Source organism: Bos grunniens, chromosome 18, assembly GCF_055505025.1.
Source record: "Bos grunniens cultivar Pamir isolate PY7600 chromosome 18, Bosgru_T2T1.0, whole genome shotgun sequence".
Classification (NCBI taxonomy): Eukaryota; Metazoa; Chordata; class Mammalia; order Artiodactyla; family Bovidae; genus Bos; species Bos grunniens.
The window spans coordinates 9,729,709-9,754,670 of record NC_141182.1 but is presented as its reverse complement, the minus strand read 5'-3'; the positions used below and the strand labels follow the sequence as shown (position 1 = coordinate 9,754,670).

General features: G+C 43.4%; 1 protein-coding gene across 2 annotated transcripts in view; it reads right to left on the bottom strand.

Moving 5' to 3' along the window:
* CDH13 (cadherin 13) overlaps positions 1-24,962 on the bottom strand; it is a 1,010,942-nt gene that overhangs the window by 533,443 nt on the left and 452,537 nt on the right. For both annotated transcript variants that reach the window (XM_086350076.1, XM_086350077.1), the window contains exon 4: positions 19,056-19,172. In XM_086350076.1, the coding sequence (XP_086206202.1) occupies positions 19,056-19,172 (117 nt within the window). The remainder of the gene's footprint in view (positions 1-19,055; positions 19,173-24,962) is intronic.

The following is a 24,962-nucleotide window of genomic DNA, read 5'->3' as shown; positions in this document are numbered from 1 at the left end:
ATGTGATTGACTGCAGGTAGTGACTCCTACCACGGCTGAAACATTCCATCTCTCCACCTCTGGACTTCAGGGTTACAGGTCTTGTTTTTTATAGTTTGAATATGACACTTAAAAAAATATTCATGTCCTCCTTTGTTCTTTATGACCCCAATTTTGTATTCCCAGCTAAGTCTTGCTTTTCCAGTTACCCCTGCAACTTGAGATGCCCATGAAATACCATTCTGGTCAATGAAATATAAGCAGATATCTACTGGAAGTTCCTGGAAAAACATTTACTTTCCCTACCCCCATTATTAAAAAAAAAAAGTGACACAAATGGTTGTCTCATAACCTTCTCCTCACTCCTGACTTGACCTTGGTGTGATGGATACGCTAAGTTTCTGCAGCCATTTTGTGACCAGGAGGGAAAGACTGAAAGAACTGCAGACTCGCTGGCTCTGACATAGCTGGAAGGGTAAAGTCTTTGCCTCCATTTAAGCTTTTTGCTCCGTGAGATAAACAACCCCCTGCATTGCATAGGACGCAATGGCTGAATTTCCTATTACACTGTTTTACACAACCATCCGGGCCGCAGTGGATTCTGTCCCTCCACCTGGAACAGCCTTTTATTGGCAGCAGGTATGACTATTTTCATCCTTTGAGTCTCAGTTTCAATTTCACATCCTTTGAGGAACCTTCTCTGATCACTCTGTCCAATAGTGGGGCCTTCTGCAGTGAAATGTCAGTGACAGCCTGAGGGCAGAGCACAAGTCTGCCTGTGGCTCAGATCTAGTGTCGGTTCTCCCACGTGGTAGGCACTGTAGGCAGATGCTTTACCGTCTGAGCCACCAGGGAAGATCCAAGTGTAATAAGTACTCGATAAATATTGAATGAATGAATAAATGAATAAGGGAGGGAACGCATGATGTCTAAAGTGAATCAGAGATCTGGAATAATTCTTTCAATCTGTAGTCATTTCTTCAGGGAAAAAATAAATAAAACAAGGGTAAAGTGGCAAGGCAACAGGATGTTTGCTGAACTGCATTGACATGGCTCTTGGTGTCTGTTGAACAATTAAGCCAGCTCAGAAATAATGACTGCATTGTTGCTGCCTATAATGACAACATCATCCATGACATACCAGGAATGCTCCCAGCACTGTGACTTTCCAAAGCTCTGGTCTTCAAAATTGCGTACCCTCTCTGATAGTGACTGTCTTCTTTTCATTAAGCTTGGCAGAGTCATAAGTGTTGGGTTTCAAATAGTAAATATCAAACCAAATGCTACTGCTGCTGAGGCCAGCGACTGGTAGCCCACATGGGGTTGGTGTCAACCCTGCTCTGAGCTTGTTAGGGAACAAGGCAGCATGGCAGCTCGTGGCACCGGGACACACAGCCTCTCACTGTAATGAATCCTGCTGCTTGGTGCTGTGTCTCCCTTCACGTGGACAAATACATAAATCAGATGAGCAACATACAGATAGAGACCAAAAATTGAATATAATGTCCCCGTGCTCATATCAGCTTCCCTGATAGTTCAGTTGGTAAAGAATCCAGCCGCAGTGAAGGAGACCCCAGTTCATTCCTGGGTTGGAAAGATCCCCTGGAGAAAGGAAAGGCTGCCCACTCCAGTATTCTGTCCTGGAGAATTCCATGGGCTCTATAGTCCATGGGGTTGCAGAGTTGGATATGACTGAGTGACATTCACTCACTCACTCAGGGAGAACCATCTGTGGCCACTCCGTTTGTGACCAGGCCACCTGGGTTGCAAACGTTGTGAAGTCAGAATAGAACGGAATCATGTTCCTGCCACTGTTCTCCAGGCACTGTGGGGGCTCCTCCATGTCCACTACCTACCCTGCACAGCACAGGGGGAGCAAGCTCCCTAGCTGCTGTTACTGGGGGAGAAGGCCATTTCTACCAACATTTTGCAAAAGAGGATGCTGCTCTTGAAACAGACACCTGAATGGATGGAGCCTTCTGCTTGTGGGAAGTGAACTCATTCTGACAGCAGGTATCTTGTGCAATTTTTCATGGAAAAATAGACAAATAGATGGTCTGGGTGTCTCTCTTTTTGCCTTTTACTTTTCCTTTGCTAGGATCCAGGCATAGTATAAGTGATGCGATGTAACAACTGCAGGGAATAGATATTTATTCAGTCAGAACATCATGATGTGCCTGTGATGTTCTGGGTGGAGAGCTCATGGTGCCTACGTCTGAATTTATTGCTCATCATATGTTCCTATCACCTCAACTAGAACATAGAAAATGGCAGATGGATAGGTTAGACTGCTGCCTTAATTTTTCTTATATTCTGCCAGGACAATGCCTAATCAAGTCAGCATCATTTATAAATAAAGTATCATGTTGATTAAATTATGTTCACTTATGTGGTAATTTTGAGTCTTTAAAAGGATATGAACTACAGGAAAAAAAAAAAAAGACACCATCAATATCCAAATAAGTAAAAGCCTAGCTCACTTCCTCATGGAAGAAATCTTCACACTCAGAACCTCTGTAGGCTGATTTTGGCCAGGAAGGGAGACAAAAAAAAAGGAGGGGCTTGTTGGCCAAGCACTTGCCATATGCTCACCATGATCAAGTAGGTGATTTCATTTTATCCTTCCCCAAAATGGATGGAAGGTGTTACCAGCCTTGTCTCATATAAGAAGAAACAGAACTCAGAGGGTTTAAGTGACTAAGAGTCAAGCAGCTGGTCACCAACAGAACAGAAACCAAACGCAGGTCTGTCTCACTCCATTTTTCTGAGTCACAGGATTGGGCCATGCCTGGATCCTAGCTTCCCAGCCCACAGCAGTTTCAAAGCAGCACATTCCAAGGACTAGCTAATCTTGTTAAAAGCAGAGAGAGGGACAGCAAGGATGAGTGGCAGCTGAGAGAGTCTTGAAGTGGAGAAGGAGATAAGAAAAGTATAAAAAGCACACAGAAAAATACACAGCAGAAGGAAGCCATTGAACATAGGGAGCATATGATCCATCCATACCCCTCAGTCTTGCAGAGCTTAACAGAATTCAGTTTGGAAAGCCATGATGACAATCACCACCTTTTCAGGAATAAACGACTGCCTCATTCTCAGGGTCTTGGGGGTGGGAGAGAGGAAGCTCATCAGAGTCTGCTTCCTTTGAATGGACACCAGAATCCTGGACGTGGACCAGTGTCCTGAGGACCAAATATGGGTGGAGAACCGGAAACTCCACGAGTACGTGACTGTGAAGGCACGTTCCAGTGTGAGCCAAAGGACAGGCCCTTACCCTGGCTGGTACTGACAGTCGTCACTCCTGAGTGGGAAACTAAATGGATATATTTTCTTTACAAAAAAAAAAACAAACAAAAAACTATACCATCCACCCTGCTTGCATAACCTATTGTGGAGTCAGAATAATGGACTTAATTTTCACCTTCTATACAATCCACTGAGGCAACTGTTCGGCAGAATCTACTAAAAGTGAGCCATTAATTCAATGGCTAGGTATATACCCAACAGAAATGCGTATATATTAGTATGTTCACTCAAAGATACTCTCCAGAATGTTACTTCAATACTACTAATAATGGGCAAAAACTGAAATGATCTCAATTGTTCTTAAAACCAGGAAGGACAGAATGTGGTGTATTCAGAGATGGAACCACTGTAACATGATCCTACATGTGTGCCAAACACTACAGACAGATCGCACCAACTTAACGCTGAGCAACACATTTTAAGGAGCCAAATACAAGGTGTGTGTTGCATGATCCCCTTTATGTTATGTCCAGAATGGCCAAACTAACATGGTGATAGAGGTCAGGGTTGATGACACTCGGGGGATGTGGAGTTAGTGCTGGAAGGTGACATGGAGCGGGCTCTGGGGAGAGGGATGATCTGAGTGCTGACCTCATGGGTGTATTCAGTCTGTAAAAAGAATCACTGAGCTCCTGGATGGTTGTGGTTTTTCACTATTGCATCTTCAAGAGAAAATTTCGAAAAATCTCAGCTTTACCACTCTACTGCTTCAGAGAAATGTACCAGTGACGCTTTTCCTCCTCTATAATGACCATGAAAACACCTTCTTGGCATGGCTGTTGGGAGAATTAGTGATGGAGTACACACAGGACTGAACCAGTGCCCTTCTCAGGTGGGAAGAAAACAACAGAAATGAGGCTCTTTTTAATGTTGGAGGAAACACACACGGAACTAGAAGGCTGCAGGCCTTGTTCTTTCACATTTCCAAGAATGCATGGAGTGCATATATCCAATGAGCTGCATTGTTTACCCCTCAACAGGGTTGAGGGTGTATTTCCCCGGATGGCAGCTGCACAGCGCTGAGAACAGAGATGGTCTAGACCTAGAGAGTATGAGACGGGTGGAGAGGGGAAGCTGGTGGCACCAGATGGAAGCAGAGCTGAAGTGGAAATGGACAAAAAACCACCAGAACAGGGACACAGTGCATTTAAGCCTATCCGGGGCTGGAGAAAGTCAGCTTGCTTTCCTGAAATGTGCTGCTAGATCAGTTTTGACTTTGTGTGGAGGCTGAAGTTTCATACAGGGTAACCATTGTTGTCACATATAATACATGTATACACGTATGTACACATATAGATGCTTACGTACATACATATTCATGTAAAGGTTTATAAATGGTGATGCTCAGGGCAGTATAATTTACAGCTGGGAGCTAGTAGAGGGAAACAACTAAACGCCATTCACTGGGGAGAGCAGAAGAGGTTTTTAACTATTTTTGTCAGACTCCTCTGGCAGTTGGTAAACCTTGTGGCATCCTACTCAGAAAAATACTTCAAGTGTCAAAAGAAAAAAAAAGATACACTGGATTACAAGTGCAGTCGATCTCTTTGTGAACCCCTTTGGGTCTGTAGTGCCCATGTTAAGAAGCCCTGAAACTCAAGCATGGCCATTCCAGCAGCATGTCATGCCACACAGCCTTTCCATATGATGCTGAAGAAAGGCATCTGGGGATATGCCAGATGTTTCTGAGACACTGGCAAGTGCCAGAGGGTCACGTGTGGGTGGTTAGTGCACGTTTAGGACAGAGCGTCTTGCAGTGTGGGCCCCAGACCTGGGGGCGTCAGCAGAACCAAGGTGCTGGCTAGGATGGCAACTCTTAGGCTCCATTCCAGACTCGGCAACTCCAGATCTCTGAAGATGAGGCTCAGGAATGTGCATTTTCACAAATCCGTGTGTACTTCAAAGGATAAGAAGCACAGTCCTGGGATGTCAAGAACTGTTATCTCAAGTGGGGGAAACTAGGGAGACTTTTGTGTTATTAAATACATGCTTTTTCTTTAAAGTTTTTATAATGAACATCTATTATTCTTATAATAAGGGGGAAAAAGTCCCTAAAAAAAGAAAAGACAAATTTATTCTATGGGATTTTAGGAATGATTTCCAGATGCAAATAACAAAATAAAAGCACCACTTGTGAGGAATTTCAAGTTGTCAAATAAATCAGCCAAAAATTGAACAACACGAAGCCTGTGAATTATGTATACTAACGCACAAACATCAGCATTCAAAGAAGAAATTACTAAGAAAATTTGTATTTGGAATGAATTTGAGGCTAGAAGGCCAACAGTGAATACAGCTGTTATGCATTTCTGAGCCGCCAGGAAAAAAATAGATAAATAAAAGATTTTAAATCCACAGCAAAGAAGGACTAAACGAAAATCCCTAGGCATGGATCCGGCAGGGTTTGTGTTCAAACTGGGAAAGACACAGCAAGAGACTTCTGAGAGTTTGTTCCCTCAAGCCTGTTGCTGGTGCAAAACCAACCCAGTCCCTGAAAGAGAGCTCCTCCATCCGGTCTGCATGGCCCCCTCTGCCTATATAGCATGCAGAGCTTCCTCTGGGATGCATGGTCTCTTGTTTCGAAGGAGAGCACAGCTGCTTCAGTAAACAGGAAACTTTGTCAAGGCGGGAGAAAATAGTCCCTTCAGTTTCACAAAAGGTCTCCTGACCCACAGATACACCCAACACCCAGGTGGCTTTCCTCAGCACCCTCCGGAGGCATAATGCTCCCGGCTCAGAAGGATTTTCCTCTGCTTCCTTCATCCCTGCCACACAGCTTCCCGCCAATGCCACCTCGTCTCCCCATAGGCACTGCTGAGCCTGAGACTTCTCTCCAGTCCACCTGCTGTCCCCTGCTCAGGTAGCAATCATTGCCCACCCGGCTCTTGTCACAGCTTCCATCTGGGTCTCTCTTGCTCCTGGTTTTCTCAGCCCTCAGGTATGACCCACTGAAACCAGACTAATCTTCCTAAAACACAAATCTGGTCACACCATTCCATTCCCCTGTCTATACTTCTGTCACTGTAGAAGAAGGTGCAGATTCCCTGGAGTTTTTATAGTTCCTTGATTTCCAGCCATTAATTATCTCTCTAATTTTACATCTGAGGTGTTGTCCTTGTCACACAGCCATATTCAGTTACTCTAGGCTCTCTTGACATACTACCCTCTCTCTTGCCTTCAGACATTGGATCATGCTTTTGCCACTGCCTGGAAGATTCTCTCTCCTTCCATCTCCTTGCCTACTGGTACACATCAGTCAGGAATCCTCTTGGCAAATCTGATCTCCTCATTGTCTCCTCACTCCCATGGTTCTCTATCATGGTGCTTATCTGCCTGGTCATCGGTCTGTACTTCCTCTGGGATGGATGTTCTTTGAGGGGGAATATACGGGCAGCAGCCAGTGCAATGCTGAACACATACTTGCTCGATAGACATTTCTGAGTGAATGAATGAGTGAGGCCCAGTTGTTCAGCACAGGATGAATATTTGCCTGCCCAAGAGGCCTAAACTGAGGCTTTTCTTCATGTCATGATCAAAATCACCCAAGACAACAGGAAATGCTAGTGTCTCAAATGAAAGACTCACAGATGGAAATCACCTTGCAGTGAAGAGTCTCATGTCCACCATCTCCCCACTACTGCCTACACAGGCAGGACAAACCCAGATGCCTGCCGGAAAGGCACTGTTCCCAGGGATCCAGCCCCACAGTGAAGTCTCTCTCCCATAACTCAATTTGGAATGAGTGTTAGTTTCAAGATAGAAAAGGAAATAGATGTGGGTTTTACATTCATCCCCCACCATGTTCAGAAATCTATCTGTTGGCCTCTTTCTGTCTCCATACATTTCTGCCTCTATCTTCGTCCCAGCTGGGACTGGAGGGCTGATCATGAAAGCGCCAATCCGTTCCCCATGGTGCCCTGGGCCTGCTCCTATACAGCCCTTATTGACTGAGTCCGCTGTGGTCTTGGGGCTGAGAAAAACGAGCAGTGATAATCTCTTAATTACACCAAAGTTGGCCCTTCCTGCTTCCACTTTGTTCCTCTCGGATCCCTTTGAATGGGGTTGTCAGCAGAGATACTGACCAAAAAAAAAACGTGTAGTCTGAAGTGAGAAAGTAACTTTCCTTACAGAGAAGGGAGTTGTTTTCTGCTTGTCAACACGTGGTCTACTAAGACATGACCTCTGGCTTCGACTCAGTGTGCAAACACGCAGATCAAATAAATGTCTGTGAGGTTAGCCTCATTTCTCTGCACTTCACAGAGAATTTTATCTCTGCCTTTCTCCTTTTCCAGGTAGAACTGGCACAACTGTCACAGGATTTGTCAGCTTTGGGAAACTGATTTGGAATTTTTGTGCAAAGGAGAAGCATGGAGGAGCTCAAAGAGCATAGATTCAAGGTCTGAGACCACTTTTCACTGGCTGTGGGACCTTGCACAAATTATTTCATGCCCTGAAAGGAGCAGAGCTGTCCAAAAATGACCCCTGGTGCCCACTCTGGACAAGAAACAAGCTAAAGCCTGCGGTGAATGGGCACACCACTTCCCCAACTGGAGGTTCCACACCAGCACTACTTCCCAGGGGCCAGGCACCCTGACCCCATCCAAGGTCACATTCTATGGGCCCCAAGGTCACTGCTATGCTGGAGCCAGCTCTTACTGCTTCATGAAAGCCAAGTGTTAAATGTCAAATATGCAATAATTTTGCAAGTTGGCAGCTTGCCATTGGCCACTGCGGGGGTATTTACACCAGAGAAAGTAGCAAACACTACATACAAGTCATAGAAGTTAGTGCTCCCTCACCCCAAGAGCCAGCACCCCACTCCAGTACTCTTGCCTGGAAACTCCCATGGATGGAGGAGCTTTGTGGGCTGCAGTCCATGGGGTCGCTGAGAGTCGGACACGACTGAGCGACTTCACTTTCACTTTTCACTTTCATGCTTTGGAGAAGGAAACGGCAACCCACTCCTTGCCTGGAGAATCCCAGGGACGGGGGAGCCTGGTGGGCTGCCGTCTATGGGGTCGCACAGAGTCGGACACGACTGAAGTGACTTAGCAGCAGCAGCAGCGCCCCAAGAGCCAGTTTACCAGTATACCTCTGCCCCAGGCATCAGGTGTGGGAATCTGGAATCTTAGATGACTTCTATAATCTGGGTACCTGCACTCAGGCTGCCAGATACCCCCGGAAGTCTGATTACCTGTCCACTGGCCAACTAAGAAGGGAGAGCTATAGGAGCAGAGCACATCTCCTGGCAAACCTCTCTGATGTGCTCAGCTGTCTGACCAGTCCTGGCATCACTCTCTGCAGGATAATGGGGAAAGGGGAGCAATGCTTCTAATCTTTGGCTGACCCCTGGCTCGTATGTGCCCTCTGCCTCCAAAGGCCTCCTCCTCCCCCTATTCCATGTGCTACTTTGAAATTCATCTGGAGCTCTAGTGCACGGCAGACGGCAATGCTGCAGGAGCTCAACTTACACAACGACTCAGTCTGTACCACAGGTAGACTGTCTTGCACAGTGCTCGGCCTCCATTTCTTCAGTGGCACAATGGGGACATAATATTGGTTTCTGAGAATATGCGTGGTTTCTGCATGTGAGCATATATACAAATGCAAAGACCCATGAAAATGAAACATTCACTTATGTCACTGTGCAGAAATCATTTACGAGTCCTATTCCAGAACTGTCGCTCTTTTACCTGTGTTACCTTGAGCAAGTAACTTAATTGCTCTCAATTTCAATTTCCCCATCCGAGAAATGGTTGTTATAAGGCCTGCCCTGGACAACAAGGATAGTCATGCTTGGCTTAGATCCTGACACTCAAATGATGTTAAAGATTTCTAGTTGAATTTGAAAATTCCTCAACTCTCCTACCTCTAGGGTGATAATTTAAGCTGAAATGCCAGATCCTTTAATGTTCACAAATAATTAAATATAAATTCAGTCTGAGGCCAAATGTGCATAACAATAAAGCCCTGGGACCCTTTCACATTGAGAACTGAAAGGGTGATAAACTCAGGGCTAAAAATATTGCTTCCTCTACAGACTAAGATGCCTTTATTTGCTGGATGTATATCATGGAGGGGATTTTTGCATATATATGTATTTGGCGAAGAACCAAAACAACTCAATTATGTTTTACCATTAATTAAACTTTGCAGAAAGAGGGCAACACTTGTTAATAGTGAATATAAGCTTTTATTAGACTTAGTCAAAATAAATTAGAATTAACTCTGTTCAGTTGTGATCAGAAGTTTTGAGTTTTTTATTTGAGTAGATTTAAAATATCATTGCATATATAAGCAGATGCAGAAATACAGGCACTATCTTTGCTCACTCTTTCCCCCTCTTTCTCTCTCCTACTCCCTTTTACTCTTTCTCTTTCTCTTTCTACACACACACACACACAAACACACACACACACACTCACACAAAATCAATCAGCATCAAATCTATCACAATCTGCTAAGGATGCTTATATGACCAGACATAATGGTTGACTGCCAAGCAATTTATCTGGTAGCCTCTCTGCCACTGTGGAAAATTAAAATTTGTTGGAAACATACAGACTGATCATATAATGCTCTGTTAAGTCCTTTCTAACAACAAACCAGCTATGATCACTTAAATTAGTAACCAGTGAATACCTTAGTCAACCAGCCATAGACCTGGCTTGAATTCAAGTCAAAGAATATTTGAGTCCCTACTAGGTGTTAATAGATCACTCACTATTCTTGGTAAATTACAGTTAATGTGAAGATAAAAAAAATACAAAAGCAATTACACTGCTGCCCAAAATGTGTTGTGTCATCTAAGAGGTATAAACAAATGTGTAAAGGAGATCAAAGACAAACTTTCATGGAGGAGACTGTATCAAAAATAGGCTTTAGCCCAGCATTGCCCAACAGAAATATAACATGAACCATATAAATAAGTTAAAATTTTCTGGTAGACACATTAAAACAATAAAGAAAAAAAACATTTGAGGTTAATTTTAATTATACTAATATATCCAAAATAATTTTATTGCAATATGACATCTATATAAGGATTATTAATGAGATACTTTCCACTCTTTCGTGTGTGTGTGTACTGTTTTAACGTTCTATACTTATATTTCAATTTAGACATATTTTCAACAAAATACTTTATCTGTATCTAGATTAAAATTTACAAGATAGATTCAGTATCTTATAATCACCTATAATGGAAAATAATCTGAAAAAATATGTACATGTAACTGAATCACTTTGGTATACCCCTGAAACTAACACTGCTGCTGCTAAGTCGCTTCAGTCGTGTCCGACTCTGTGCGACCCCATAGACGGCAGCCCGCCAGGCTCCCCCGTCCCTGGGATTCTCCAGGCAAGAACACTGGAATGGGTTGCCATTTCCTTTTCCAATGTATGGAAGTGAAAAGTGAAAGTGAAGTCGCTCAGTCGTGTCCGACCCTTAGCACCCCATGGACTGCAGCCTACCAGGCTCCTCTGTCCATGAGATTTTCCAGGCAAGAGTACTGCAGTGAAACTAACACTGTATTGTTTTAATAAATCAATTTTGTGTGTATCTGTACGTGCGTGCTCAGTCAGTCTGACTCTTTGCAACACTATGAACTGGAGACTACCAGGCTCCTCTCTCCATGGAATTTTCCAGGCAAGAATACTGGAGTGGGTTGCCATTTCCTACTCCAGGGGATCTTCTGACCCAGGGATCAAATCCATGTCTCTTGTGTCTCCTGCTATACTTTATTAAAAAAAAAAAAAAGGAATTACAGTTGAAAAGTTGCATTCACATGAGAAGTTGTTGCAATAATTGGATCAAGTAGTAGTTTTTAAGTTCAAAATAAAATTAATTATATTTTGGAACTTCCCTGGAAGGCCGTTAAGACTCTGTGCTCCCCATACAGGGGGCACAGGTCTGATCCATCATGAGGGAGCTAAGATCCCGCATGCCTTATGGTACAGCCAAAAATAAATTAGTAAGTGGATATATAGATAAATAAATATGTTAAAATTTAATGAAGTATAAAAGTTCATCAATTGCAGCAGCAGCCCCATTGCAAGTGCTCAACACCTGCAGTTAGATGCTGTCACGCTGCCAGAGTAGACGTAGGACGTTCTGCAATGGAGAAAGTGTTCCACTCGATGTGCTGCCTTAGAGTGTAAATGGGGTGGCCATGCAGAGTGAGGATGAAGAAGGTGTGTCCCAGGAAGTGAGAAGAGTTCAGTCCTGGAAATTGGAAAGAGGTATGTACAACTGGGGTCGCTGAATATAGAAATCACTTCTGCAGCTCATCTCACCAAGAAATTTTCAGCACTGAGGCTTTGGGCATTGCCAATATTAAAGGATGCTTATATGACCTGACATAATGGTTGACTGCCAAGCAATTTATCTGCTGGCTTCTCTGCCACTGTGGAAAATTAAAATTTGTTGGAAACATACAGACTGGCTATATAATGCTCTGTTAACTCCTTTCTAACAAGAAACCAGCTATGATCACTTAAATTATAATTAAAACATATCACCAATATTAAAATTTCTCTCCTATACAACAAAGCTAGCAGAGGTGATGGAATTCCAGTTGAGCTATTTCAAATCCTAAAAGATAATGCTGTGAAAGTGCTGCCCTCAATATGCCAGCAAATTTGGAAAACTCAGCAGTGGCCACAGGACTGGAAAAGGTGTTTTCATTCCAATCCCAAAGCAAGAAAATGCCAAGGAATGCTCAAACTACCACAAAATTGCACTCATCTCATATCCTGGCAAAGTAATGCTCAAAATTCGCCAAGCCAGGCTTCAACAGTACATGAACCATGAACTTCCAGATATTCAAAATGGATTTAGAAAAGGCAGAGGAACCAGAGATCAAATTGCCAACATCTGCTGGATCATAGAAAAAGCAAGAGAGTTCCAGAAAAATGTCTGCTTTATTGACTACACCAAAGCCTTTGAGTGTGTGGACCACACCAAAATATGGAAAATTCTTAAAGAGATGGGATTACCATCTCTGAGAAATCTGCCTCCTGAGAAATCTGTAAACAGGTCAAGAAGCAACAGTTAGAATTGGACATGGAACAACAGACTGGTTCCAAATCGGGAAAGGAGTATGTCAAGGCTGTATATTGTACCCAGCGTATTTAACTTACATGCAGAGTATATCATACAAAATGCCAGGCTGGATGAAGCCAAGCTGGAATCAAGATTGCCGGGAGAAACATCAATAACTTTAGATATGCAGATGACACCACCCTTATGGCAGAAAGTGAAGAAAAACTAAAGACTCTTGATGAAAGTGAAAGAGGAGAGTGAAAAAGTTGGCTTAAAACTCAACATTCAGAAAACTAAGATCGTGGCATCTGGTCCCATCACTTCATGGGAATAGATGGGGAAACAATGGAAACAGTGACAGACTTTATTTTTTTGGACTCCAAAATCACTGCAGATGGTGACTGCAGCCATGAAATTAAAAGATGCTTGCTCCTTGGAAGAAAAGCTATGACCAACCTAAGAAAGCATATTAAAAAGCAGAGATATTACTTTGCCAACAAAGGTCCGTCTAGTTAAAGCTATGGTTTTTCCTGTAGTCATGTATGGATGTGAGAGTTGGACTATAAAGAAAGCTGACTGCCGAAGGATTAATGCCTTTGAACTGTGGTGTTGGAGAAGACTCTTGAGAGTCCCTTGGACTGCAAGGAGATCCAACCAGTCAATCCTAAAGGAAATCAGTCTTGAATATTCATTGAAAGGACTGATGATGAAACTGAAACTTCAATACTTTGGCCACCTAATGTGAAGAACTGACTCATTTGAAAAGACCCTGATGCTGGGAAAGATTGAAGGTGGGAGGGGAAGGGGACAACAGAGGATGAGATGGTTGGATGGCATCACCAAATTGATGGACACGAGTTTGAGTAATCTTTGGGAGTTGATGGACAGGGAAGCCTGGTGTGCTGCAGTCCATGGGGTCGCAAAGAGTTGGACACAACTGAGCGACTGAATTGAACTGATACAAAAATCAATAAAAACTTTTAGTTACTGAATAAAACTGCTACTTGTTTTAAAATGGGGAAATTAAACAGATGTAAATTTCTAAGATGAGATATTAGTTAGACTTGAATAAAAGATGTGAAATGATGGATTTTAAAAGGCGGGTGGTGATTATATAAAACAAATCAGGCCATGGGATGGAGCAAAACATCCTAAATCTACATGTTAGTAAGAAGATGAGCTGGAGCAGGGCTCAATGAAGACAGGTCTAATTATCAGCATTCTGGTCCAACTGCTAGGGATGCAACTTGACACCCATGAGTTCTCAAAGTGCTGCAAAGACTATTAAATTGAGTGAAACAAATTCAATTCCAAGACTGTAAGACTCCTTGGCACCTTTTTGCACAGGTGGGCATAAGAGAGTACCTGGATGTGGGGGGACTGCTAACCAACCACACATCCAGAACTATGAGAAATATTTAGGAGCTGCTGTAAATTGTCCTCATGTGTGACTTAAACATTCATGACACAATCAAAGCAGGGTCCTGGTTGAGTGGTTTTCATCATTTGGTCTAATGATCTATGTTGATTCCCTTTACGAAGAGCACATGGTCCCATTACATATTTCTTCCATCATGGGTTAAAGATGTCCTTCTAAAGGCCCATTCTACCAATTTATAGGGGATATAAAAAAAGGATTTTCAGTAAAATGTACTTTCATTGGTTTTGATGAAAAGGGTTTGTGATGAAAGTAGAATCTCTAATAAGCATTTCATAAATGACTTGTCTTTCAAACTTAATATAAAGCAGAATAAAATACGTCTCCCAAAGAACTCCTTGCTGCCTCGCAGATTTAAAGTCCCCTGCTCTCAATCAATCGGGCCCAAGAACTCAAAAATCTCTAGAGACGCAATCAAATATTTATCAGGGAAAATTGGTAAAACTGAGAACTTATTTATGGCCCAAATTTTGAAACAGTCACACAATAAAGGGGGAGGGAAAAAAAGCATATGTTGGGAACTACATATTTCTCTCCAGGACATATACTCTCAGATTCCCCTTGCTGTCTAGACTTCAAAAATGGGAAGGGACTCACAGGCTTGAGAAAGTATATTCACAACCAGGATTTTCACCCTTGTTTTCCCACAAACATTGGGAGTTATGATGGAAAATAAGCCCCCACATTTTAATAATTTAGCTAAATTATCAACTAATTAATGATTTGGCAGGTAGATAAAAACGTGCATATTTCAAAACTTTGCCTAATACTTACAGCTGCCTGCATACCCTTTCTGTAAATACAATGCTACATGGCCCAGCCTCCAGCTGTGAAAAATCTGCCACAGGGGGCTAATTTGCTGCAGCACCTTACTTTCATTATTACCCTTTAAAGAAATTTTTTAAAGAAAATTTCTTTAAAGAAATTCAGACCGTGATTAAAATATGACAAAAAAGAAAGCAGAGAGACATCTCTTTGGTCTCCATTCATTCTCTTGAATTGTAAGACCAGTACTTTTGTGTCAATATGCCAGCTCTTGTTCCTTTTGTAATAATTTATATTTAGTTAAACTTAATGTTTCCCAACACTATAGTATGACATTTCCAAACACATAGAAAGTTGAAAGACGTTCGCAGTGATCAACTGTGCTCCTCGCTTGGAGTCCACCGTTAACATTTCCCTCTACTTGCTTTGTCGTATATCTATCTATTGACCCAGCCCTCTAATCATCTCATTTTCTGGTACATTTCAAGGAATTAAGGTTAGTTTTAATGATATTTTAAAGAAAGTAATTCTCAGCAAGGATATGATTGCACTGAGTAGCCGTGAGCTCACTGGTTAAGAGCATAGACTGTGAAATGTCCAAGAGCTGGCACAGAGCCTGCCTCTGCCATTAAGTGTGTGACTGTGGACAGGTCATCCTTCAGGGTGCCAAATGAGCAAGCTCCAGGAGTTGGTGATGGACAGGGAAGCCTGACATGCTGCAGTCCATGGGGTCGCACAGAGTCGGACACGACTGAGCGACTGAAGTGACTGAATCTCAGACAGGTCACAGCATATTCAGAGCCTCGTTTGGCACCTTGGAGGATGACCCTCATGTTTTTTTTTTTTTTAATGAAAATTCAACACAATAGATGAAAAGTGATTACACTCTACTGTGACAAAGAATTTGTGATGACTTTTTTCTACTCATCTCTAATCCTGTGAGATCAAGGACTCTGTTTCATTTGCCATTACATTAGCAGCCTTGTGCACAGTGCCTTGTAAATAGCAGATGTGGAATATAGACCTGTTGATATGAATTGGGTTGAATTTTAGAGGTTTTAACTCCTGGTATGTAGCAAGTACTCATTAGTGGAGAGGGGCAAGTGCAGTGGCTTCAGAGGCATGGGGCATAAGAAAGTTAGTTGAGAAATGAGCTGGAATCAGGGGACGAGACAAAGACAGAGAAAACCTAGCCTGCAAAGCAGAAGCGTTTACGGCAAGTTCAGTGATGGAGCAGAATTCATCAGTGCCCAGTCCTCGTCCCTTGGACGGCACCTTGGACCCCACCTCTTCAGTGCACGCCAGCGGACTTCCAGCTGCTGCGATGCCTAAAGGCTCTCCTCCAGGTTTCAGAAGCCCATTGGCGCAGGGCACAGGGCACAGCGGAGGTGCTGAGGGATTTACATCTCTGGGAGCAGCCCTCAACCAGACTGATAGGGTTGGTATATAAATACCCAGCTGCCTCCCTCACAGCCAGGATGACCCTGAGAGTGTGCTTGACATGGTTTCCTAGCCTTTCTCCATGGGACTACAGTCCAGTCCACCATAGAGGCAAACAGGCCTCTCCATGGGCTGCTCTCAATCGCCCGCCTTCCCTCACCCGCTTCACTCCTGCACTCCCTTATCTGTATTGCTGCCGTTGTTGCTGTTTAGTCGCTAAGTCGCGTCCAACTTCTGCAACCCCAAGGATGGTAGCCTGCCAGGTCCTCTGTCCATGGGATTTCCCAGGCAAGAATACCAGTGTGGGTCGCCATGTATTTCTCCAGGGGATCTTCCCAATCCAGGGATCAAACCCATGTTTCCTGCTTGGCAGGTGGATTCTCTTACCGTTGAGCCACCTGGGAGGTTATTACCAGTATTACTGGTACAGAAAAGACTTGCATTTGAATTCTTGTCTGAGGGAACCCAGAGTAAGACAACTGTCTTTATACTTTATGCCCACAGAATCTCTTCTTCATATGGCATTCTACACTAAAATCTGATATATTGTATTTATAAAGTTAGAGCTGCCTGACTTGCAGAGTTTGGGTAGATGGGAGCGGTGATGTGTGGAGGCCAGAGCCTAGCCTCTCCCGTCTCCTTCCCCTTCTCCCAGCCTGCCCAGTATTTGTGAAGACTCCCACACCCTCCCACAGTTCGACAGAGCCTTGCTCATCAGCTGTTGGTGGAACTGATTAGGATATGATACAAGATACAAAGAAAAGACTAAGAGGAATGAATAAAAACAAGCAGACACAGAGAAAAATACGTTCTTTCAAAGGCCTAAGAAGCGTGGACAAACACATAATTTTTGCAAGGCAGTGCAGTTATTGTGTAAAAGCCATCTGGAGGTTTGGGAGGCTTTCACACCATTACGGTGTTCCTAGACTACGGCACTTGGAAAAGCTGTTGTTTGTAGAGAATCCAGGTTGAAAGCCCACGTGGGCAGAAACATAGGGGCTGAGGAGAGACGTCTGTGGCTAGAAAAACAAATAGTGTTTTGAGGCTGTAATAAGTAAGAAACCATGCAGAAGAATGTCCTTAGCTACATACTTATTGATCTCAAAGAAAGGGTCTTGTGAAAACTCCCTAAATATACTCAGAAGGATTAATGTATGGGGTTGAAGCTTTAGGATGGCCACAAAAAATTTATTGTCTAAAGCTGGACAGGTTTAAGGGGATAGGTGGTGTTAGTAATAATTGTGCCAGAACAACCACGTTTTCAGACAACTGAGATGTGAAAATTCACCTTGTAAACTACTTAATGCTATAATAAACTAACTGAAATCCCACTACTGAAAGTATTACAGTATAGTGGTAGGCAGAGGAGGAGAAAGGGTTTTAGACTGGACCTCTATAAACCTGAGTGTGCATAACTGAATCACTTGGAAGGCAAGAAAAAAAACAGGTTTCTGGCTCCATCCCAAGAGTTTCCGGTTCCATGGTGCTGTGGCGGGATGGAGAAAATGCACGTTGAGCAAGTGGCCAGGTGATGCTGAGTTGCGGTCCACAGCTCTTGAAGCAGGACTGGTTTAGCCTTCAAGAGCTACGGCCCAGAAGCACCAGCAGCACCTGGCTGCTCGCTCGACGTGCCTGCTCTCCCATCCCGCCACAGCACGGGCTGAAAATACTAAGTGTACATGAAGAAAACCTACAGAACGAAGGTGAAACTTGTGTCTCAAACTTTCTGGGGGCAGAAACTTGAAGATTTGAGGACTCTGGCCCCTTGGCTTCAGGGAAATCTCACAAAGGCCACCACAGAAGCTTGTGCTGCCCAAAGGGTCAGCGCTCACCAGCCCTATCACTCTCCGCTTGCAACGGCTCTGCTTCCCTTTGCATCATATCCTGGAAACCTGGCAAGATTTTGCTTAAAGAAATATTTGGCACAGTGATAGTTCAAATCATAAGCATGGTTATTATCAGGATATTGAATTATTCATGCTTCTAGTTTACAATAGAAATAGATTTCTAATAATTCAAGTCACCCCAACTTCTTGCGTAGGTCACTATAAAACCTTCTTCTTGGCTGTTTCTTTGTGTCCACTCCTCCCTACGTTTCTTTGTGTCCACTCCTCCCTACATCCTGCTCCCACAGGTCATTCCGTACAAGGCAGCCAGAGGGATCAAACATACAGATGCACGCATATCTAGGAGAGCTTCCAGTGGTTTCCAGCTGCAGGCACAATGAAAACCCTACTCGTGAGCATAATCTCCAAGGCCCACGTGCCAGGCCAGCTTCTCTGACTTCAACATGTATGACTCGTCTCCTTGCTTACTACATTGCAGCCAACCAGACATATCTTCTCAGATACACCTCCTTCTTTCCCACCTCCATATCACTTTTTTTCAACAAATAGATAAACAATCCAATAGCACCAGCCACTCAGATCATCCACTCGACTAACCACCACTGTTCCAATTCCAAGGTCCCTGAAAAATATGAACTGGTTAAAATTCGATTCTCCGTGTCGGTTTTCCTGAGGGGAGAGGGTGTGTTGACCAGGCAACATCAGTATTTCTGCCTATTTAGCAGTAAATATTTCTTCATGGAAAAGTGGGTGCTCTGATTCATTCAGTGGTGCTTGCTAGATCTGGTTAGTGTGGTTTAATTGCTTTGATGTGATTTTGTTTTTAGAGAGTTGCCCCAAGGGTGTTCCTGGACCTACACATTTGAAAACTAGGATCCAAATAAAATGACACATATCATCATACTGCTATACTAAGGGGACTTATCTGGCTCATGGCCTGGACATTGTACACAAAAGCAGTGAGTCTATTTCTTAACCAATGACACCCTCATGTCACAACTATTGCATCTTTATCTACCATGTTGATCTTCAAATCATGACATTCAAAGGTGTTACTTTTTAAAAAAAAATCCCTTTTTCATGACCTTTTGACATTCTTTTCTTGGCAAAACCCTTTGGCCTCTGACTATAGAGGAACTGAGGCCAATTCCTCCTGGTTGTTAAGCCAGAGTCAGTTTGCCTCGTGTATGCTCATCTCATAATAAAAACATGCTTTGGCATTTGTCTTTGTCTGACTTACCTTGCCAACATCTCTTGGGAAAGGTTGTCTCTGATTCTCTGGAATTAAAATGGGAGATACCACAATGGACCTCTTTTGTCTTGGGACAGGAGAAGTTCTTGCAAATTTAAATATATCCTAAAAGAGAAAAAACAAATCAATTGACTAAAATCCCCCACAGAGAAGATGTATCAGTCTGCTCTGAGATATGGCTCCTTTGTTGTGAAAGCATACAGCTGTTTGGACATTGTTAATTTTATTCTATCAAACCTCATTAGAGTTAGCAAGTACATCATTAGAATTATACTAAAGCTGACATTGTGATTCACAATAACTATCATTAAGCTATTTAATCCCATCTTCTGAATCATTCTATTCACAATGTCAGTCTTGATTTATATATACTTCAGTGCTGTGTGGAGAAGGCAATGGCACCCCACTCCAGAACTCTTCCCTGGAGAATCCCATGGACAGAGGAGCCTGGTAGGCTGCAGTCCATGGGGTCACGAAGAGTCGGACACGACTTAGCGACTTCACTTTCACTTTTCACTTTCATGCATTGGAGAAGGAAATGGCAACCCACTCCAGTGTTCTTGCCTGGAGAATCCCAGGGACGGGAAGCCTGGTGGGCTGCCGTCTATGGGGTCGCACAGAGTTGGACACGACTGAAGCGACTTAGCAGCAGCAGCAGCAGTGCTGTGTATTCCCTTTCTTAACCTGCCAAGTGAGGAGATTACTTGCTTGGTCACTAACCCACCGAACTTTTGCTGGATACGAAAGTGACTCTTCTCACGGCGAACTGTGTGGTCCTCGCATTCACAATTGAAAAGGAAGGAAGAACGATCTCAACATCCAAACTATGTCTGGCATTATGGAGAATCTTAGTCAATGTTCTTTCAAAGGCCATTTGTTTTTATTAGTGGGTCTACTTCTGGAACTCACGCCCCACACAGTATGTCCCGAATTTCAATCACTGGAACAATACTGTGAGGATTTCTGGCCTATCTGTAACTCACCTTTTAAATTAAATAAACGGCTGCAAAAAAGGAACCTGTGTCATTATTTTAAATACACTACTCGTGTGGCTTCTCATAAAAAATAGGAAAACATAAAAATAAACATTGAGACCAATGATGTTATAAAATTTGAGCTGGAAACTTAGGTGGGTGTAAAGCTTCCTCTTATTGAAAGAGAGATAAGAAAAGGCTAGATGGGTGTTATAGGGCTATAACTAAAAGTAAGCATCTGAGTTAGTACCAAAAGTAAGCACCTCAAACTTCGTATAGTAGTTTCTATGAAAATCGTGTGGCAAATGATATTTAAATATCATCACTGACCCATGCTCCATAAAATGTGTGTGCATCTACATGTATATATCATATGACAGTGATATATATACACATAAGTATACACACACACATGTGTAATCGTTTTAAAGGAAACTCTATATAAGAAAAGTCAAATAGGAAACAAGACCAGCAAAAGCTATGAAAGCTTCTATAAAGTCTTTCTCTTGATTTTGTTTGGAGTATAAACTGATGTTATTCTTACAGAAAGTAATCAGGCAGTATTTATTTATCAAGAACCTTACAAATGTACATATCCCCTCACGTTATACTCTATACACTCTATCTACTCTCTGATTTCACTCCTAGGAATACATCCAAATGCTAAATTCAAAAGAGGAAAAATAACAAACTGAAAGCAGGAAGATGTTTAGTGAGACGTTTATAAAGAGCAAAAATGGCAAACCGCCTGAATGCTCACTTTCAGGACAGGGTTAAATTTGGGTCCATCGGCAGGAGACACTCCTAGGTGGTCACCGTTAGGCAGTTGTGAAGACATGTGCTAACCACTGTGATCGTCATTTGATTGCTTCCACAATCACAACCACAAACCACTCTCATAACAACAGTCTGTTAAATATGTGTTGGAACGTGTGCTAGCACTTTACATGTGACTTTGCTGATATTTGTAATAAACTTCTCAAGTAACTCTTAGTCCTCCCTAACCAATGAGGAATGTCAAGTTCCAAGAGGTTATATAAATTGCTCCAATTCACCTAGCCAGCAGATAGAATATGTAAGTAACATGTGTAGGAAAATATAGAATACCGAATTGGTTGCCCTCTAATTTATATAAGCTATACTGAACATAGAAGAATGATATTCAAAACCTCAGTGAATAAGTCCAAATAAAAGACTGCTTGATTTCTAAGATGATCAAAGACTCAATATACAAGCAAAGACAGAAAACTGGAACATGCGTACATAAAAGACAGCAAAAAGACTCAGAAGGGTTAAAACAACAAAAACCTAACTGACACACCAACTAACTAACTAAATAATCCAATCCAATCATGCAGAAAACAGCAGAGAAGAAAGAGAACGGGACACTGAGAAGACAAGGAACAACAAACCGGATTATATTCATAAAACATTGATATATAACACCTATAAAGATTCTGTTGGCTTATTAGGGAATAGGCAAAGAACAGGAAACATGTAAAATAATGCAAAATATGTGCAATATGTGACTCTTATTTACAATAAAAAATCTTGAGGTTCATATGAAAGAAAGCCTAGGAAAGCAGTTGGAAAAGATTTAAAGTCTCATGCAAATGTAGGGGATTAGTGATTCTGCTCTATAATAGAGCAAAAGTAAGTTTCCATTATGACAATATGTGAAAATGTATCTAAAGTAATGAAAAGCATACTCACTGTCAGCAACAAACCTTCCCTTGTTTACCATAAAGAACTCATTTGTGTTTGTGAGCCTGTGAATGGGTGGTACTTTTGTCCCGCTGGGTGACCAGAGTGGTCCAGTTCCTAAGTCCCCATTCCTACCTCTGGTGTCCTCCCAGCCCACCAGCTACTGAAGCCCACAGCTGCCAGTCCATTTCCTCAACTCTCACATCCTTGAAGCTTGGTAGTAATAATGGTGTGGACCCCTGGGCCTAAAGTGCCTTTGAAGAGAAGCAGGAGGCTCTGAGTCTCAGGTTAGGAAACAGCTTCTGGAAGGGAGGGATGGGGGAGTGACCCACTGATTATAGAGAAGCGTCCATGTGCGCTGGACTTTCTGAGCCCACCGTGGTACGCAGAGCATCCTTTTTCTTCCAACTCTTAACTTATTTGCCTTACAATGGCAGGGACTGCAACAACAAAACAAAACTGGTCCACGACTGTGGTTTCACCTCTGTCTTTCTGATTTATGCATTTATCTATCTGTCATTGTTTGTGATTTATGCATATATCTATTAACTATGTGTTTGTCAACAAATGTTCACCCTTGGTCAGGTCTGTGCTAATGAGATTTTGTCTGTGTGCTCTGAAGCCAAGTGATTCTCTGTGACTGGGACCATGGAGGAGCCATAGCATCTGATTTGACTGACAATCCAGATACCATCGGAGAAGGCAATGGCACCCCACTCCAGTACTCTTGCCTGGAAAATCCCATGGACGGAGGAGCCTGGTAGGCTGCAGTCTATGAGGTTGCTAAGAGTTGGACAAGACTGAGTGACTTCACTTTGACTTTTCACTTTCATGCATTGGAGAAGGAAATGGCAACCCACTCCAGTGCTCTTGCCTGGAGAATCCCAGGGACGGGGAGCCTGGTGGGCTGCTGTCTATGGGGTCACACAGAGTCGGACACGACTGAAGCAACTTAGCAGCAGCAGCAGCAGCAAGATACCACGGGCATATCTAGACTTGTGTGTGTTTGTATTTGTCAATCCATTGTATGAAGCCTTTGAATGCACCACGATGTGACCATAACCTCAAGGAAAGACAAGATAGAAGCAGTGAAGTTTAAAAGTATGTGACTAATTCAAGAGATGCTTATGGAAGAAGAGACAGAGGCGTGGGAAAGAAGAGAACACTAGGGTAAAGAAGAGGCTGTTGTAACTCCCTGTCTTCTGGTGCTGCCATTGCCAAGTGAAGAGCAAAACACTGCCTGCTATATCAGGAAACAAAGGATCTAGCCAGCATATCGCAGTCACTTGGATGCACAGCATGAGTAAAACTCAGGGTGAGAAAACGCAGGACACGGGCCCCCAGTGGCTGAGGCGCATTTCAAAGGGATGATTTCAGTAAGCCCACTTCTATGCATGTTCTCATACATAGAAAAGCACTAAATTCCTCAACTCGAGATGTCTAGTTTTCTTTTATTAACAGCAACCTTTTGTTCTAGCTATCTGGTGCTGTTGCAAAAACTCCTCTATATCCTGGCTTCCCTCCGAACAGTTTTCTCAGCCTTTACATGAGATGCTGTCTCCTGGGCTTGAAGTCCTAAGAATATCCACCATACAAAGCATACCTCTCCACTTTTGGGCTGTGCCTCGTTTTTTATGTCAGCCAACACAAGATAGAGGATAAAGGGGGAAAAGGCAGCTCTGGGCACAGATGCTGGGTACTGGTGACTTGTTGACTTTGAGGGTACCCAACATAGATTCCTAGAGGCTGTATAAACATCAACAGTTGCATTCAGGAGGGAAGGATGAATGAGGACGAGAAATGCCACAGTCGCTCACGAACGAGAGTGGTTAGATGTGAAGGAGAAGCTGACACTCTCCAGATCATGTGGAGAGGGAAAAGGGAGGCACTCGATCATCCAGCGGGTCTCTAAAAGGCCAGCAAAGGCCACAGAAAGGCTAGTTGGAAAAAGAGGGAGTGCAAGGCCGTGTTACACAATGCAGACCTCCCCTCCAACAGGCTGAATACTGTAAGAGGGCTGCTGGGTTTGAGGATGAGCAGGTAACTGATGACTTTAGGAGGAGCAACTTTTAACAGTGTTAAACTGGGTCCAGTGTCAGAGGAAGCAAGGATTTTGGTATGGATGGAAAGGAAAGAAATGGGAAGAAGTTGGCCAGTACAAGGGAAGACCAGGAAGTGTGCTGGACTGAGAGGAAGGCAGCCACAGCGCTGGGCGCATGAAGACACAGGACGGAGGTGACCCCAGGGGGAGGCGCATGCCCGAGGGAGGAGGGAAGTGAGCGCGTCAGGAGCGAAATCAGCCTCAGGGGGGTTAAGGGGGGTTTCTCATCTGTAAACGAGTATAATGCGCCTGTGTTCTTGGTTATCAGGATGAAATGAGAAACGGCACTCGGAGGTGGTCTGCACTCTCTAAAGAACAACACAATGTGAAGGATGGTCTTATTCATGCTGGACTGTGGAGGTGAGGAGGTGGAGAGAGGCGCTCAGCACCTTTTAGGTGTGAGTAAGTCAGCTGCGTGTGGCCTTGTGCCAGACCTTAAAGAGACACTTGCAGACATGCAGCCACTTCCAGATTTCCAGACCACCAGGCACACGCACACTGACATCAAAGTTCGCTTTCCCCAAACACAAACACTCATGCACATGTTCACACACATTCAGAATCCATCAGACAGTGTCATACACACACACACACACACACACACACACACGGGGCATACAAAGGAAAGTGAGAGACTAGCCATGTGCCTCCCATGGGACCCTCCCTATAACCCTGCAGTCAGTGACCAACGATCCGTCCGGTCTTTGAGCCTGGAATGGCTGGAGGCCTACAGCAGCCTCGTCCAATCTTGTGTAAGTCAAAGGGGCAGAGCTGTGTCCTCGGGGAGGCTCCCTCATGTTACCTTCTATTACAGGGGATTGTCACCCTGACATAAACATCCTTTGTCTCCCATGGGCTGATCCAGGCCTGTGTCTCTCTGTCGTAGGGCATTAGGTAGGGTTTACAGTCTCATTTGCTTCCCTCCCTACTTCTCCATCTCGGGAGAAACTGGCAGTGCATTAAAAGCAAGTTTCATGCTACCTGGGAGCATCACATCACACAGTCCCAAAGAGCACCTTGGAAATAAAGGGGAGGTCCCCACAACTGTGATGGACAGGGGAGGGGCCAGGGAACAGAGGGGAAGGTGGAGGCCAAGGGAAGAAGGTTGAAGAATTA